This window comes from Rhinopithecus bieti, unplaced genomic scaffold (genome assembly GCF_001698545.2).
Source record: "Rhinopithecus bieti isolate Rb0 unplaced genomic scaffold, ASM169854v2 scaffold_17184, whole genome shotgun sequence".
NCBI classification, from domain to species: domain Eukaryota; kingdom Metazoa; phylum Chordata; class Mammalia; order Primates; family Cercopithecidae; genus Rhinopithecus; species Rhinopithecus bieti.
The window spans coordinates 3,360,540-3,378,812 of NW_016809106.1; the positions used below are offsets into that span (position 1 = coordinate 3,360,540).

The window sequence follows — 18,273 nt, forward strand, 5'->3', positions numbered from 1 at the left end:
CAGGCTTTCCTGACCACACTTTCTAATATAGCACCTCTGTCTACTTTACCTGGAATTATTTATTTCTTCCCTTGTTCAACTCTCCTCTTCCCCACTACAGCGTGATTCCCAAGATGACAGAAGCTTTGTCTTGTTCATGACTACAGTCATGCACCACACAACAACATTTAGGCCAACAGAGGACTGCGTGCACAATGGTGGTTCCAGAAGATTATAACGGACTTGAAAAATTCTGAACACCTAGTGACAGCAAAGCCATTGTAATGTCCTAACACAATTACTTTATTTTTTATGAATTTCGGGTAGCCTAAGTGTATCATGTTTATAAAGTCTATAGTAGGGTAATGTCCTAGGCCTTCACATTCACTCACCTCTCACTCACTGACTTACCCCAAGCAACTTCCAGTCCTGCAAGCTCCATTCATGGCAATTGCCCCACACACATATAACACTTTTCATCTTTTATACCCTATTTTTACTGTACTTCTTCTATGTTTAGCTACACAAATAATAAATAATTACCATTGTATTACAACTGCCTACAGCATTCAGGACAGTAACTTGTTGTACAAATTTGTAGCCCAGGAGCAATAATAGACTATACCATACAGCCTAGGTGTGTAGCAGGCTATACCATCTAGGTTTGTGTAAGTGTACTCTATGATGTTTGCACAATAATGGAATTGTCTATGGATTACTTTCTCAGAGTGTATCCCCTATCCCTGTGATTAAGCAGTGCATGGCTGTAAATGCTGTGTGTTTAGAACAGTGCTTAGTTCATAAGACAAACAATAAGTGTGTGCTGGGGTATGGGACGGAAGGAGGAAGAGAGGAAGGATAAAGAGGAAGGGAGTGAAGAAGGAAAAAGGAAAGAAAGGGAAGAGAGAGAGAGGGAGGGAGGGAAGAAGCAAGGAAGGATTTGAAATTCCACAGAGGAACTCAGTTTAGAGCTGAAGACAAAATCGTGAGGACTAGAGACTATTCCCATGATTCAACTGCGGCATCTGTGGCTTCTGTTTCCTCATTGTAACTAACAAGGGATTCTTGTTTGTAAAGCACTTTGAGTTCTTTATGTGGAAGACTTAAATTCAATGTATTGCATTGCTCCATTATTCTATTTGCTGCAATGCAAATACATCTCAGAATATTGAGTGGAGTAAGAAAAAGCACAGAAATATATTACTAGAATAAATTGAGCAAGGGAAGGGACAAGTATATGAAGGTGATCTGAATATTAAAGACAAAAATTTTCGTCTAAGAGATCAACTACGAATTCAAGTGGAGAGAAGCAAATGAATGGATTTGAAGAATGATTAGCCTGAAAGAATCTGGTGCTTTTTAACCAAGATGTTGTGAATTTTAAATGAAATAAATTCCAAATAGGCTTTACAAGGGACGAGCTCTGCTACAGGGAAGATTCAGAAAGGATGTCTGGGTTGGTTTGCTCAGGGTCTATTTCTTTCTTATTGAATGGTCTTATTAAATATACAACAATGTTAATACATGCACATGTTTCTTAAAGCAGGAATTGTTCCCTTGATAATGAAGTGTGAGGGCCCACTTGGGAAAGGTATTAAAACCACCGCTCACTTTCAGGATGCCTCTAATACCAAAGCAAATGTCCAAGTGCTGCTGGAAAGCAGAAAGATGAACATTACAGCCTTCTACCTGATGTAAAGCTTTCCAACGTCAATCTAACTGCATGTGAAAAAAAATCGCACTTTCTTTTGAGGAGCTAAATGATTTGAATATAAATAAGCAACTCTTTCCGCCTGTCAGTTACCTCAAGAATATTTAGTGCTGTCTCCTTTAATGATTGCTCATTAAGATGAGTGCAAGTGAATGGATTTAATCAGGGTAATACGGGGTAATAATCATGTGAATTTCTCCACATCAGGTCTTGTCCCATCTGTTCCAAGCCATTTGTCCATGTAAAACTGTCAACGTTCCGAGCCACTGACTGACAGGTGAGGCCAGACATGTACGTTTTCCATCTGAGAGCCAGAAATTCTCTGATGTGCCCTTCTTACTAAGCAAACTGTTTAAAGACCTAAAAGGATTTTATACTCAGGACCGTTGTTTTAAAAATTGTATTTGTTGTGTTGATTGTTAAAATATTTAGTTCACTCTTGCTTAGTGCAAGAGCATGACCAATATCTGTGGCTTGATTGATGCAGTAGAATCCTCAGAGGAAGGCTGGAGAACATGTCCTTAGAGGTCTCCACCCCAGCACTGAAAGGAGGCTCATTCAGGAAGCAAAAGGGGACATTAGTTTAGCAGTCACATGAATGCTGCGCACCTGCAGACAGACATCTCATTCTTCCATCCTTCAGGGTAAGAAGAGTGAGTCTCAAGAGAGTGAGGAACGGTGAATCTTTGGCAGCCTCTGTGTATGCTCATGGAAGTGACAGTGACAGGAATTATGTAATGAAAAAAATGTAGCACAAGCCTTACGAATTTTTATTTTTCACTCCGTGGATTCCCATGTCAGAAGACCTGTTCTACACAAAATAAAGCTCTCTATGAAGAACTGTCTCTGCTCTCCAAGTTAGTTCTAACAAAAGTGATAATAGAATATCTGAGAACCAAATGGCCCCTCAGGATACTAGATTCCAAAAGCCAAATAACATGCTAATAAATAGAATTGGACTCGTTATTTCTTTTAAGTCTTTGGTGCAATATGCATTATTTCTGCTAGTTTTCTGTCAGTGCTGAAAAACTGTATTGCTATCCTAGACTCACGATGTGAACTTTTTTTTTCGCTTCCCCACATTAGTGTTCTTGTTACTTTTCTTGCTATACTGAAATGCCAGGACCTTGCTGAAGGTGCACACCACGGGATCAGTACATAAATGTCATGGCAATATGACAGCAAACAGGGATGAACTCCATGCTGGTATTATGGCCTGGGTCCTCTAGGAAAAGAGAACTAGAAAACAATGACTGTCTTTCAAAGTGGCTTGGTAATATTTACTTTTTTCTTCTGGTAATACTTATTTTTCTTTTCCTCCCTTGTATAATTGAGTCTGGTTATACTTAACAAACCCACCACATGTTAAACACTAAATGAATTAATGAATGAAGAGTGCTGAGGATGAGAAGAAAGCACAAATCTGCTTCACAGAGCAGAGTCTTGCAGGGCACAGGTGGGTTAATAGAAAGGACAGGTGCAATGATAGACGCTTGATTGAGAAACCAAGGAACTAGCAGTAACTGCTCTTCTGAGAGTTCTTGGCTTTCCTACAAGTGTACCTCATTTTATTTTATTGCACTTCACTTTATTGTGCTTTACAGATTTTTTTTTTTTTTTTTTAAGGAATTGAAGGTTTGTGGCAATTCTGTGTCAAGCAAGTGTATCGGGGTCATTTTTCCAACAGCATGCGCTCTCTTCATGTCTCTGTCATATTTTGGTAATTTGTTCACTATCTGAAACTTTTGTATTATTTTTGTATCATTATGGTGATCTGTGATCAATGATCTTTGATGTTCCTATTGTAATTGTTTGGGGGACACCACCAACTGTGTCCAAACAAGATGGCAAACTTGATTGATAAATGTTGTGTGTATTCTGACCGACCCTCTACCTGGCTGTCCCATTGCGCTCCTTCTCCTTGAGCCTCCCTATTCCCTGACTTGCAACAACATTAAAATGAGGCCAATTAATAACCCTAAAATGGCCTTTGAGCGTTCAAGTGAAAGGAAGAGTTGCCCGTCTCTTATTTTAAATTAAAAGCTGGAAATGGTTAATCTTAGTGAGAAAGGCATGTTGAAAGCCATGATAGGCCACATGCTTAAGTTGTGAATGCAAAGGAAAGCTGTTTGAAGAAAATTAGAAGTGCTACCCCAGTGAACATTCGAGTGATAAGAAAATAAAATAGCCTTATTGCTGACATGAAGAAAGTATTAGGACTCTGATACAAAATCAAACCAGCCACAACATTTCCTTAAGCCAAAGCCTAATCTAGAGCAAGTCTCTAACTCTTGTCAATTGTATGAAGGCTGAGAGAGGTGAAAAAGCTGCAGAAGAAAAGTTTGAAGTTAGCAGAGGATAGATCATGAGGTTTAAGGAAAGAAGCCTTCTCTATAACATAAAGGTACAAGGTAAAGCAGCAACTGCTTATTTAGAAGTTGCAGCAATTCAGAAGATTTAGCTACGATCAGAGATTGGGGGAAGATGGCAGATAAAAGAAAGGCCTAATGTGCATCTTCCACATGGATGGCAGAACAGTGTATGGAGACTAACATCATGATCTTTTGCTCCAAGAACCACTGCAGGAACATGCCAGGAAAACCAAAATAATTCACAGATCCTTTGAAAGAAGTGACTTGCTGCTGCAAATTCCACAAAACAGGCAAAAAACTGTGAGTTCGCAAAGCATGATAGGGGAAAACCTACCTTTGAACACGCATACTCACTGGGGAATCTGAAAATCCAGATCACAGAAGAAGGGTTTAACCTACCTAGGGATAAAATGGATTTAGCGAGTTGGGCCAAATATAAAAGTAGAAGTAGCAGCAGATAGTGCCTTGCATGCACTCCCAGTCTCCAGCTAGAGCCCAGGGAAGGCATCATTGACTATATCTCGCAGGGTCCCTTGGGGAAGGCAGCCAATGCAATTGGGGAGGGGTTGCAGGGTGAAGGAAGTTCCCATCAGAAATTGGTAATGGTTTTGACTGGGTACAAATTTTCTTGAGCAGAGTCTGGGGGGTGAGTGGGAGCTGCTGTAGGTATAAGCAGGCAAGCACAGGAGCTGCTGCCAATGGAGTGGGCAGTTGGAGAGGGGTTAGGTCTGAAAGCCATGCTTGCTTTCCCAGTGGGGTACCTCATGGTCTTGGGCAAGGTCTGAGTGGGGGCACTGCTGGAGTGAGACTGGCCTCACCAACTGTGTGGGAGCTGGGTCAGGCCTCTTGCTACTGGCTATCCCCCACTTCCCTGGTGAACTATATGATACAGCAGAGGTAGCCAAGATTCTCTCTGGAACATATCCCCATTGGCCTGAGAACTCCCTCCCCTGCCCACATCCCCCACAGTGGCTGTGGCAAGCCCCACTCAACGAGAGTCTGAGCCCACACCCACTAACCCTGCCTCCACTTGATGGTATTTCTCTACCTTCCATGGTAGCCAAACTCAAGACATAGAAATTCTTGGGAACTTTATGGCCCCACCTATCACCTGAGAAACCAAAATAATTACCCTGGCCATCTTAGGGCAAGCTTAAAGCTCCCTACTACTACTGCAACTGGTGCTCTCTTGAAAGTGCCATTTCCTGGCTGGAGGGCAACCAACTCAGGTCATTAAAGCAACTCAGGACAGAATAACACTGACCGCAGGAAGGAGAATACAACACCTAATTCCACTGCCTGCAATGTCCTGGGCTAAGCAGAGACCCTGAGTCTGTCTACATGACAACTTCGCTGCTAGTATAACCAGCATTCAAGAAAGCCAGCAAACTAAACCTATCTACAATCAAGGACTCTCACAGAGTCTACCTCACTTTCCTGCCCCCTCCACCAGAGCAGGTACTGGTATCCATGTCCTGGGAGACCTGAAGACAGATCACATCACAGGACTCTGCAGACGTCCCCTGATACCAGTCCAGAGCTTGGTAGCCTGCTGGGTGGCTAAGCCCAAAAGAACAGCAACAATCACTGCAGTCAGTCCAGCTCTCAGGAAGCCTCATCCCTAGGGGAAGAAAGAGAGTACCACATTGAGGGATCACCCCATGGGACAAGAGAATCTTAACAGCAGTCCTTGAGTTTTAGACCTCTCCACTGAAATAGTCTACTCAAATGATAAGGAACCAGAAAAGTAATTCTGGTAATATGACAAACAGGTTTCTATAATACCCCCAAACATCACACACACTGGCTCCCCAGCAATGGATCCAAACCAAGAAGAAATCTCTGAAGAGCCAGATAAAGGATTCAGAAGTTTAATTATTCAACTGCATAAGAAGATACCAGAGAAAGGTGAAGACCAACTTAAAAGAAATTTTAAAAATGTAGGCTATGGATGGAAAATTATCTAGAGAAATAGATATCATTAAAACAATAACAAGTTCTGGAAACAAAAGACACACTTAGAGAAATACAAAATGCACTCGAAAGTTTCAACAATACAACTGAACAAGTAGAAGAAAGAAATTCAGAGCTTGAAGACAGGGCTTTTGAATTCAATCAGAAAAAGGCAAATAAAAAAGAATTTTAAAAAATGAACAAAGCCTCCAAGAAATTTGGGATTATGTTAAATGGCCAAACCTATGAATAATTGATGTTTCTGAGGAAGAAGAGAAGTCTAAAAGTTTGGAAAAGTATTTGAGGAAATAATTGAGCAAAGTTTCCCTGGCATTCCTAGATATCTAGACATCCAAATACAAGAAACTCAAAGAAAACCTGGGAAATTCATCACAAAACATCATCACCTAGTCACGTAGTCATCAGGTTATCTAAAGTCATGACAAAGGAAAGAATCTTAAGAGGTATGAAACAAAAGCATCAGATAACCCTTAAAGGAAAACCTATCGGATTAACAGCAGACTTCTCAGCAAAAACCTTACAGGCCAGAAAGCATTGGGGTTCCATTTTTATCCTCCTGAAACAAAATAATTGCCAGCCAAGAATTTTGTACCTAGCAAAACTAAGCTTCATAAATGAAGGACACAAAGTCTTTTTCAGACAAACAAATGCTAAGAGAATTTGCCACTACTAAGCCAGCACTACAAAAAGTGCTTAAAGGAGTTCTAAATCTCGAAACAAAACCTTGAAATACACCAAAATGGAACCTCCTTAAAGCATAAATGTCACAAGAGCTATAAAATAATAACACAATGGGAAAAGAAACCAAGGTATTAAGGCAACAACTAGCACAATGAATAGAAAGTACCTCACATCTCAATACTATCATTGAATGTAAATGGCCTAAATGCTTCACTTAAAAGACACAGAATGGCAGAATGGATTAAAAATCCACCAATTAAGTATCTGCTGTCTTTAAGAGACTCACCCAAACATAAGAACTTACTTAAGGTAAAGGGGTGGAAAAAGATATCCCATACAAATGGACACCAAAAGCAAGCAGGAGTAGCTATTCTTATATCAGACAAAATAGACTCTAAAGCAACAACAGTGAAAAAGAGACAAAGAGGGACATTATATAATGATAAAATGGATAATCCAACAGGAAAATATCATAATCCTAAATATATATGCACCTAACACTGGAACTCCCAAAGTTGTAAAACAATTATTACTAGACCTAAGAAATGAGATAGATGAGGGACTCCAATACTCCACTAATAGCACTAGACAGCTCATCAAGACAGAAAGTCAACAAAGAAAAAATGGACTTAAACTATACGCTAGAACAAATGGACTTAATAGATTTTTACAGAACATTCTACCAAACAACTGCAGAATATGCATTATTTTCTTCAGTATATGGAACATTCTCCAATATAGACCATATGATGGGTCACAAAACAGGTCTCAATAAATTTAAGAAAATCAAAATTATATCAAGTACACTCTCAGACTGCAGTGAAATAAAACTGGAAATTAACTCCATAAGGAACTCTCAAAACTGTACAAATACATGGAAATAAATAATCTGCTCTTGAATAATCTTTGGGTCAACAATGAAATTGAGATGGAAATTTAAAAAATTCATTGAGCTGAGCAATAATAGTGAGACAACTTATTAAAACCTCTGGGATGCAGCAAAAGCAGTGTTAGGAGGAAAGTTCTTAGCATTAAATGCCTACATCAGAAAGTCTGAAAGAGCACGAATAAATAATCCAAGGTCACACCTCAAGGAACTAGAGAAACAAGAACAAACAAAACCCATACCTGGCAGAAAAAAAAAAAAGAAATAACAAAGACTAGAACAGAACTAAATGAAATTGAAATAAAAACAACACAAAAGATAAATGAAACAGCTGCTTCTTTGAAAAGATAAACAAAATTGATAGACCATTACTGAGATTAACCAAGAAAAGATGAGAGAAGATCCAAATAGTCTCAATTAGAAATGAAACAGAAAATATTACAGCCGACACCATAGAAACATAAAAAATTATTCAAGGCAACTATGAACACCTTTACACACAAAAACTAGAAAATCTAGAGGAGGTGGATAAAATACACAATCCTCCCAGATTAAGTCAGAAAGAAATAGAAACTCTGAACAGACCAATAACAAGTAACAAGACTGAAACAGCAGTTAAAAAAAAAAAAAAATCACCAACAAAAATGTCCAGGACCAAAGGGGTTCAGAGCTGAATTCTATCAGACATTCAAAGAAGAATTGGTACCAAACTTACTAAAACTATTCCAAAAGATAGAGAAAGAGGGAATTCTTTTATGTCATTCTGTGAAGCCAGTATCACCCTAATATCAAAACCAGGAAAGGACATAATAAAAAAAGCAAACTACAGACCAATATCCCCAATGAACATAGATGCAAAAGTCCCCAACAGAATACTAGCTAACCAAATTCAACAGCATATCAAAAAGATAATCCACCATGATCAAGTGGATTTTATACTAGGGATGCAGGAATATTTTAACATATACAAGTCAATACATGTGATACATCACATAAAGAGAATTAAAAACAAAAATCATATGATCATCTCAATAGATGCAGGAAAAACATTTGACAAAATCCAGCATCCCTTTATGGTTAAAACCCTTAGCAACATTGGCATAGAAGGGACATACCTCAAGATCATAAAATCCGTCTATGACAAACCCACAGCCAACATTATACTGAATGGGAAAAAGTTGAAAATATTCTCCCTGAGAATTGGAACAAGACAAGGATGTCTACTTTTACCACTTTTATTCAACATAGTACTGGAAGTCCTAGCCAGAACAATCAAACAAGAGAAAGAAATAAAGGCATCCAAATCAGTAAAGAGGAAGTCAAACTGTTGTTGTTCACCAGTAATATGATTGTATACCTAAAAAACCCCAAAGACACATCAAAAAAGCTCCTAGATCAGATAAATGAATTCAGTAAAGTTTCAGGATACAAAGTCATTGTACACAAATCAGTAGGACTGCTATATACCAACAATGGGCAAGCTGAGAAACAAATCAAGAACTCAATCCCTTTTACAACAGCTACAAAAAAAAAAAAAAAAAAAAAAAAAAAAAAAAAAAAAAAAACACCTTTTAAAAAAGACAAAAAAAAAAAAAAAAAAAAAAAAAAAAAAAAAAAAAAAATACTTGGTAATATACCTAACCAAGGAGTTGAAAGTTCTCTGCAAGGAAAAATACAAAACTGCTGAAAGAAATTGTCTATGACACAAATGGAAACACATCCCATGCTCTTGGATGGGTAGAATCAATATTATGAAAATGACTATACTGCCAAAAGCAAACTACAAATTCAATGCAATTCCCATCAAAATACCACCATCATTCTTCACAGAACTAGAAAAAACCTAAAAGTCATATAGAAATAAAAAAGAGACCACATAGCCAAAGCAAGACCATAGAACAACAACAACAACAACAAAAAAACCTGGAAGCATCACAAAACCTGACTTCAGACTATATTAAAAAGTTATAGTTACTAAAACAGCACGGTATTGTTATAAAAACAGGCANTAATATACCTAACCAAGGAGTTGAAAGTTCTCTGCAAGGAAAATACAAAACTGCTGAAAGAAATTGTCTATGACACAAATGGAAACACATCCCATGCTCTTGGATGGGTAGAATCAATATTATGAAAATGACTATACTGCCAAAAGCAAACTACAAATTCAATGCAATTCCCATCAAAATACCACCATCATTCTTCACAGAACTAGAAAAAACCTAAAAGTCATATAGAAATAAAAAAGAGACCACATAGCCAAAGCAAGACCATAGAACAACAACAACAACAACAAAAAAACCTGGAAGCATCACAAAACCTGACTTCAGACTATATTAAAAAGTTATAGTTACTAAAACAGCACGGTATTGTTATAAAAACAGGCACATAGACCAATGGAACAAAATAGCCAACCCAGAAATAAAGTCAAATACTTATAGCCAATTGATCTTTGACAAAGCAAACAAAAACATAAAGTGGGAAAAAGACACCATATTCAACAATTACTGCTGAGATAATTGGCAAGCCACATGTAGAAGAATGAAACTGGATCCTCTTCTTTCACCTTATAAAAACAACCTCAAGATATATCAAAGACTTAAATCTAACACCTAAAACCATAGAAGTTCGAGAAGGTAACATCAGATAAACTCTTCTTGACATTGGCTCAGGCAAAGAGTTCATGACCAAGAACCCAAAAGCAAATGCAGCAAAACCAAAAATAAATAAATGGGACCTAATTAAACTAAAAAATTTCTGCACAGTAAAAGAAATAATCAGCAGAGTAAACAGATGACCCACAGAACAGGAGAAAATATTCACAAATCATGCATCTGACAAAGAACTAATATCCAGAATCACAAGGAACTCAGACAAATCAGCAAGAAAAAAACAATCCCATCAAAACGCAGGCAAAGGACATGTTAGACAAGTCTCAAAAGAAGATATACAAATATCCAACAACATATGAAAGAAAAGCTCAGCATCACTAATTATCAGGGAAACACAAATTAAAACCACAATGAGATACCACCTTGCTCTTGCAAGAATGGCCACAATTAAAAAATAAAAAAATAATAGATGTTGGTGTGGATGTGGTGTAAAGGGAACACTTTTACACTGCTGGTGGGAATGTAAACTAGTACAACCACTGTGAAAAACAATATGGAGATTACTTAAAGAACTAAAAGTAGGACTATCATTTGATCCAGCAATCCCACTCCTGGGTATCTACCCAGAGGAAAAGAAGTCATTATATGAAAAAGACACTTGCACATACATGTTTATAGCAGCACAATTTGCAAATACAGAAATATGGAACCAGCCTAAGTGTCCATTGATGAATGAGTGGATAAAGAAAATTTATATACACACACACACCATGGAATGCTAAGCCATAAAAAATGAATGTGACCTATTGCTCAGCAAAAAATAGCTTTTAAAAAATAGTACTGCTTGTTGACAATGCATCTAATTAACTAAGAGCTTTGATGGAGACGTACAAGGAAATAAATGTTGTTTTCATGCCTGCCAATACAACATCCATTCTGCAACACATGGATCAAGAAGTAGTTTTGACATCCAAGTCTTATTATTTATAAAATACTTTCCATAAGGCTACAGCTGCCATAGTGATTTCTCTGATGTACCTGAGCAAAGTAAATTGAAAACTTTCTGGAAAGAATTCACCATTTTAGATACCACTAAGATCATTTGTGACTCATGGAAGGAGGTAAAAAAAAAAAAAAAAAAAAAAAAAAAAATCAACAATAACAGGAGTGTAAAAGAATTTGATTCCAGCCCTCCTGGATGACTTGGAGGGGTTCAAGACCTCAGTGAAGGAAATAGCTGGAGATGTGGTGGAAATAGAATGAGAACTAGAATGAGAAGTGGAGCCAGAAGATGAGATTGAATTGCTGTCATCTCATGATGAAGTTTTTAAGAGATGAGGAAGTGCTTCTTACAGATGAGCAAATAATTTCTTGAGATGGAAACTACTCCTGGTAAAGAAGTTGTGAACATTGTTGAAATGACAACAGAGGATTTAGAACACTTCAAAACTTAGTTAATAAAGTAGTGGCATGGTTTGAGAGGACTGACTCCAATTTTGAAAGTTCTACCATGGGTAAAATGCTGTCAGACAACATCACACGCTACAAAGATGTCTTTTGTGAAAGGAAGAGTTCATCAATGCACAAAATTGATTGTTGTCTTATTTTAGGAAATTGCCACAGTCACCCAACCTTCATTAACCACCAGCCTGATCAGTCAGCAGCCATCAACATTGAGGCAAGACCCTCCACCAACAAAAATATTATGACTCATTGAAGGCTCAGATGATCATTAGCGTTTTATGGTAATAAAGTATTTTAAATTAAAGTATGTATATCCTTTTTTAAGACATAGTGCTATTGCACACTTAATAGACCATAGTTTACTATAAACATAATTTTTATATATACTGGAAAACCAACAAATTAGTGTGACTGGCCTTATTGCAATATTCTTGTATTTTGGTGGTCTAGAATTGAATGCACAGTGTTATGGAAGTATGCTTGTATTTCATAGCTGCATACCCTTACATTTTTGTTTTTCTAAGCTGCAGAATGTGAAATTGCAAAGTTTCTTCTTCTTTCTACTCGAGGGAAAACAAGGCTCATCCTCCTGGCACGCTTGAATTTGGACCTATTCTGATAGCATCTGCTCATGAATGCCTCCCTTGGTGCTTCCTTGAAGATGATCCTGTCTCTTTCCTTCATCTCACTGTAGTTGTGTCAGGAAGAACAAAGTGAGTCCAAGATGGCATAGACGGTCCTATTCAGAGGAGAGCCATAAAAGAACCTACAGATTTACTCTCACTACTAATTTTTAAAATATGACTTCCCTTCCAGTTTTCCAAAAGTAAGATTAATCTTAAGTATTCTTTACGACAAATTTAGACAAAGTAACACGTTCATTAAGACATATGTCTCATTATCGGGTCTGCCAGGTACCTTTTGATTAAATGCTAAGTTGGAGGCGCTTTAATTCCCTCAATGTTTATTGAATTGGTCTCCACTTTGTGTTCTGGTGATGAATTGTCTAAAGAACTAACTTGGCTGGGAGTGGTGGCTCATGCCTATAATCCTAATACCTCAAGAGGCCGAGGCAGGAGAATTGCTTGAGGTCAGGAGGTTAAGGTTAGCCTGGGCAATGTAGCAAGACTCCATGTCGATGAAAGTTTTTTAAAAAGCAGTCAGGCATGGTGGTTCATATCTATAGTCCTAGCTACTCAGAAGGCTGAGGCAGGAGGATTACCTGAGCCTAGGAATTTGAAGCTGCAGTGAGCTGCGATTATACCGTTGCACTCTAACTTAGGTGACAAAGCAAGACTCTGTCTCTAAAGAGAGAGAGAGAACTTAGTTTTATATCACATTATATATGTGGTTCGCTCTGCCTTTAGTCTTGGAATAACTGGAAGATACAAACTATTCTTTATCTACCTTTGGCCCTTCATAGTGGTTCTGCCACTGTTGAACATCTGGCAATGTCTAGAAACATTTTGGTTGTCACAGCCTGGGGAGGGCATCTAGTGGGTAGAGGACAGGAATGTCGTAGACACTCTACATTTCCTAGATTGCACAGGACAGCCCCTGCCCTAACAAAGAATTATCTAGCTCAAAATGCTAATAGTGTGAAGACTGAAAAAACCCACTTCAGCATTACAGGCAGCATGGTATACATATTAAGAAATACCAAGTTAATTTTTCATAGTGCGTTAGAGAGTGAAAGCAACAAATTTAATCACATACTATTTTATCTTTACTTTTCTACTAGAACAACTAGCTCATGTCATAAAACTCTCACAGTTTTGGAAAAAATAAGAGAGAAAAGGTTTTAACCCCTGAATGACCCTACAGATGCTGACCAGGGTGAGCAGTGCTGAGTGCTTGTCTTCATTTCATTGCGCCTTACTTTCCCTTAGGCCTTTGACCTGGTGTACACACGTATGTGCAAGCTTAATTACTTTGCTTTTATACTTAGTGATACTTTTGTTTTATTATGTATGTTTTATTCTATAACTATTTTATAGATAGTTTTGAATTGCTCAACCGTTGCATATTGGAGAACTACTCAGGAGTCCTATGTTGCTGGTTGTATTATATAATCATAACGGAAGTGAAAATTTCAAAAATATGTATTTTTAAAGAGTACACAGATAACATTAAGTAGAATCACACCTGTAGACAAAATCAATTATTTGTAGTAGAGATGAAGAATTGAGTATCTTTGGCTAATTACTGTGGAGGAGCCGTTCTCCCAGCCATCTGAAGGTGTCTGATTCCATTATTTGCCTGTGATGACTTTGAAAGCTAGGTAAACCTGTAAAATGCAAAAGCCATCAATAAGAAGCAAATTGTTGCTAGAGTACCTCCTCCTTATTTGACTGTCTCAGAACTAAATTGAGAAAGCAGTGACATAAACAAATATGCACAACCTTCCTGCCTCATGCCTTTATTGTTTGTCTTGTTCTCCAGAGGAATCCTGATCTAATTGAAGAATAACGTGAATAACCCAACTGGTCCAAAGCTCTATAACTTCCTTATTTTTTAAGTAAATAATTTTTTATTCCTAAAATGCTAGAGTCACACCTGATTATCTATTTTCTTCTTGCAGTGATACAATTTCTTTTTGGGACTTTCACAAATGGCATCATTGTGGTGGTGAATGGCATTGACTTGATCAAGCACAGAAAAATGGCTCCGCTGGATCTTCTTCTTTCTTGCCTGGTGGTTTCTAGAATTTTTCTGCAGTTGTTCATCTTCTACATTAATGTGGTTGTTATCTTCTTGATGGAATTTATCACGTGTTCTGCGAATTGTGTATTTCTCATATTTGTAAATGAATTGGAACTTTGGCTTGCCACATGGCTCGGCGTTTTCTACTGTGCCAAGGTTGCCAGCGTCCCTCACCCACTCTTCATCTGGTTGAAGATGAGGATATCCAAGTTAGTCCCGTGGATGATCCTGGGGTCTCTGCTATATGTATCTATGATTTGTATTTTCCATAGCAAATATACAGGGTTTATGGACCCATACTTCTTAAGAAACTTTTTCTTCCAAAATGCCACAATTCAAACAGAAGTTAAACAGGGTATACAGGTTTTCTCTTTTGTTGCTGAGCTCTTAGTGCCATTACTTATCTTCCTTGTTGCTGTTCTGCTCTTGATTTTCTCTCTGGGGAGGCACTCCCGGCAAATGAGAAACACAGTGGCTGGCAGCAGTGTTCCTGGCAGGGGTGCCCACATCAGCGCGTTGCTGTCCATCCTGTCCTTCCTGATCCTCTACATCTCCCACTGCTTGATAAAAGCTTTTCTCTCTTCTCTAAAGTTTCATGTCAAAAGGTCCATCTTTCTGTTCTGCATCCTTGTGATTGGTACATACCCTTCCGGACACTCTCTCATCTTAATTTTAGGAAATCCTAAATTGAAACAAAATACAAAAAAGTTCCTCTGCCACAGTAAGTGCTGTCAGTGAGAGAGAACTTTGATCAGTTCATAGAACCCATGATTTAATGATTTACCCACGCTGGCCACACTTCCCTCAGCCAGACAAAGCAGCCTGTTCATAAATATACAACACATCCCCTTCAGGCTGTTTATCCAGCCTGAGGTATTTTTATGGATTTGCTACTTTTTCAAGCAGTTAAACTGATTTTGAAAGCACAACATATGTTGATGGATTACATCAATGTCAATATCCTGGTTGTGATATTGTACGATCATCTTGCAAGTTGTTACCATTGGGAAAACTGAGTAAATGATCCAGGGTCTTTCTGTATTCCTTCTTACAAATGCATTCATATCTACAATTATTTCATAATTAAAAGTTTGGTGAAAGAGAAAAGCACATGTTTGAACTTGTGATATCAGAAGGACACATGAATGCTGTCTGGTCCATGACTGTCTGACGCCTAGTCTTTGACGATTTATCCTGACCTTAACGGGCTGACTGTTCATTTGTAGTCTACCTGGATATTATTTCTGCTCTGTTTGTTGGAGTTGCAGGCAATGGAGCCATTCTTTCTCCTCAGATCACAAACGAAGCAAGGACAAGCAGGCCTTCTCCATCCTTATAAGCATAGTCTACTACTTCATCCTGCAGAGAGTCTAGATGCCATGGTGACATGGCCAATCAACGGATAAAGGGGAAGACAGATGGAGGAGGAGGAGGAAGAGTCGAGGGCTGAATGCCTGTTTTCCATTTCTCCTAGCTGTACACTCTGAACAGACAATAACTTGCAAAGATGTTTTACTTTGTATTTATGTGCCTGACTTTGAGACCCTTTCAACCAAGGGCGGAAATTTGGAACTCCTCCTGCATTGCGTGTCTTCCCGATGAAGCAACATCAGTAGGTGGGTGGGGCTGGGGGTGTTTCCATCTGCTCGAAGTCACATATACATTCTCTCTTTGGTTGAGATTTTGAATACTAAGAGATAGATAGATAGATAGATAGATAGGTAGATAGATAGATAGACAGATAGACAGATAGATAGATAGATAGATAGACAGATAGATAGGCAGGCAGATAGATAATTATGGAGATAGATATACTTGTATATTTCCAAAACAGCTTCAGAACCATTTTGCTTCCAGACAAGTAAATGAAGTAAAGAATGTTCTTAAGCTTAGCCGTAACTTGCAGTTCAGGTGTGATGATGCAAAGTAGGTTTAGGTTTAGATTTGTCCATCACCAGTAATAGGAACCCAAATACAGCTTTTCTAACCCAAGCCACACAGGCCTGGTTATAATACACAAATGAAGGATTTTGCTTCAGAAGATTCAGGGACATACTTATCTTCTTGGGCATGGGAACTGAGCTCTGAGTATACTTGCAACTTCCCACGGGTTTCACACTTCATTCCCCAAGGAGCAAAATGTCAGCCTCCATCTTCCTGCTATTTCATTTTCCCACATGCCACTAGGTAGGAAGGTTTGTAGCTAATCACGCACTCAGGAAGCCAACTGTGGGAAGATCAGTTGTATCCTGGATGTAATTATTGCTTCTGATTGGGGGAAAGGACAAAGAAAAGTCAGTTTTATTTGTCTCAAGTTCAGACAATATCCTGTTCCTTGAATCTGTGATATGTGTACCTGAAAGAGTGGGAGCAATTTCAAACATTCAGGGAGAAATTTGTCATGATACAAGTCTCATGTGTTTTTTTTTTCTTCTGATATTAAATTCTGATTCTATTTCATGCAACTCCTGCTTTAATAATGTTAGCTAATTAGATAACTATTAAGGTGTGACTAGGTTCATATACTGTTATCAAGAAATGCTTAAAAAAGAATTCATAATAAAACAAACTATTCTAAAAACATTTTCATAGTCTACTTTCCTAGAAATATATTTCTTCCAGAAATGTTGCCTAGCTATTGAGTTGATGAGTATTGCATAGGACACTAATTGCTCAAATTTAGAAGCAAAACAGACTGAGCCTTTGTCTCTCTGGAGCCACGCTTATCTGCACTCACCAGCTTTGCCAAATTGCTTTTGTCCACATTGAACAGTGGGTTGACCTCTATCATGGTGCAACATCTTTTTGTACCCACTCTTGTAGTTTTAGAGATGGGGCTGGACATTATGGTCTTGGGGAGCCTTGGCTGTGGAATCGCATGCCCGTAGGTGAGGCCAGTTGACTGCTGATTGCAGGACGTGGTCGTGCCACACTTCCTCTACATCCTGTGGCTGCCCGAGGAGATTCAGCACTTGCTGCTCAGTTAAGTAGCTTCTGGTTGTGGCTTCCAAATAGACTCTGCACCAGGAGGCCAACTCTTAGTGAAATGGGAACCAGCAGTCTTTTTCCATTCCACTTTAGATGGAGGTTCAATGAGCAGACCCAAATCAGGAGAGAAGGGCTGTCTTACTCTGTCCCACTCTGTATTCTGTCATTGGCTCTTTCAGTCCCTAGTCCCAGGGGTTCTGCACAGTCTCCACTGACTGAACATGATAACACCAACAGAGAAGGCTAAATCTGTATGCTTGTAGAAATAGACTGTTAAGAGTATAAGCGTTGGCTGGGTGTGGTGGCTCTAGAAATAGACTGTTAAGAATATAAATGTTGGCCGGACGTGGTGGCTTACGTCTGTAATCGCAGCACTTTGAACGCCAAGGCAGGTGGATGACTTGAGGCCAGTAGTTCGAGACCAGCCTGGCCAACATGGCAAAATCTTGTTTCTACCAAAACCACAAACATTAGCTAGGTGTGGTGGTGTGCACCTGTAATCCCAGCTAAGGCAGGAGAATCACTGGAATCTGGGAGGCGGAGGTTGCAGTGAGTCGAGATTGTGCCACTGCACTCCAGCCTGGTGACAGAGTGAGACTCTAAAAAAATAAATTACATGCGTGTGTGTGTGTGTGTGTATATATATATATATATATATATATATATATATATATATATATATGTAGTCAAACTTTGAATGTTAAACATAAGTTCAAAAGTCTCACCAATGATAAATGCCTTTAAATTCTCAGCCACTCATTCAAGTGTAACAACTACTTGAAGATACAGTGCTCTGGACAAGAAGGTGCTAGAAAGACATCTAATGTCTGCCATCTGTCTTCTTCAGGCTGATGACCAGGCATCCTAGGTGTTTCAGACAGTTCAAATGTTTTGCCCCATTGT

General features: G+C 38.5%; 1 protein-coding gene across 1 annotated transcript; it reads left to right on the forward strand.

Annotated features, from left to right (window-relative positions):
- Positions 1-13,904: 13,904 nt before the first annotated feature.
- On the forward strand, positions 13,905-15,249 carry TAS2R1 (taste 2 receptor member 1). The gene has a single exon (XM_017888554.1). The coding sequence runs from the start codon at positions 14,221-14,223 to the stop codon at positions 15,118-15,120; it is 900 nt and encodes a 299-aa protein (XP_017744043.1). The 5' UTR covers positions 13,905-14,220; the 3' UTR covers positions 15,121-15,249.
- Positions 15,250-18,273: the final 3,024 nt, after the last annotated feature.

Bases quoted from the DNA above. Each gene is read 5' to 3' on its own strand.
- TAS2R1 (XM_017888554.1), top strand. From the start codon at position 14,221: ATGCTAGAGTCACACCTGATTATCTATTTTCTTCTTGCAGTGATACAA.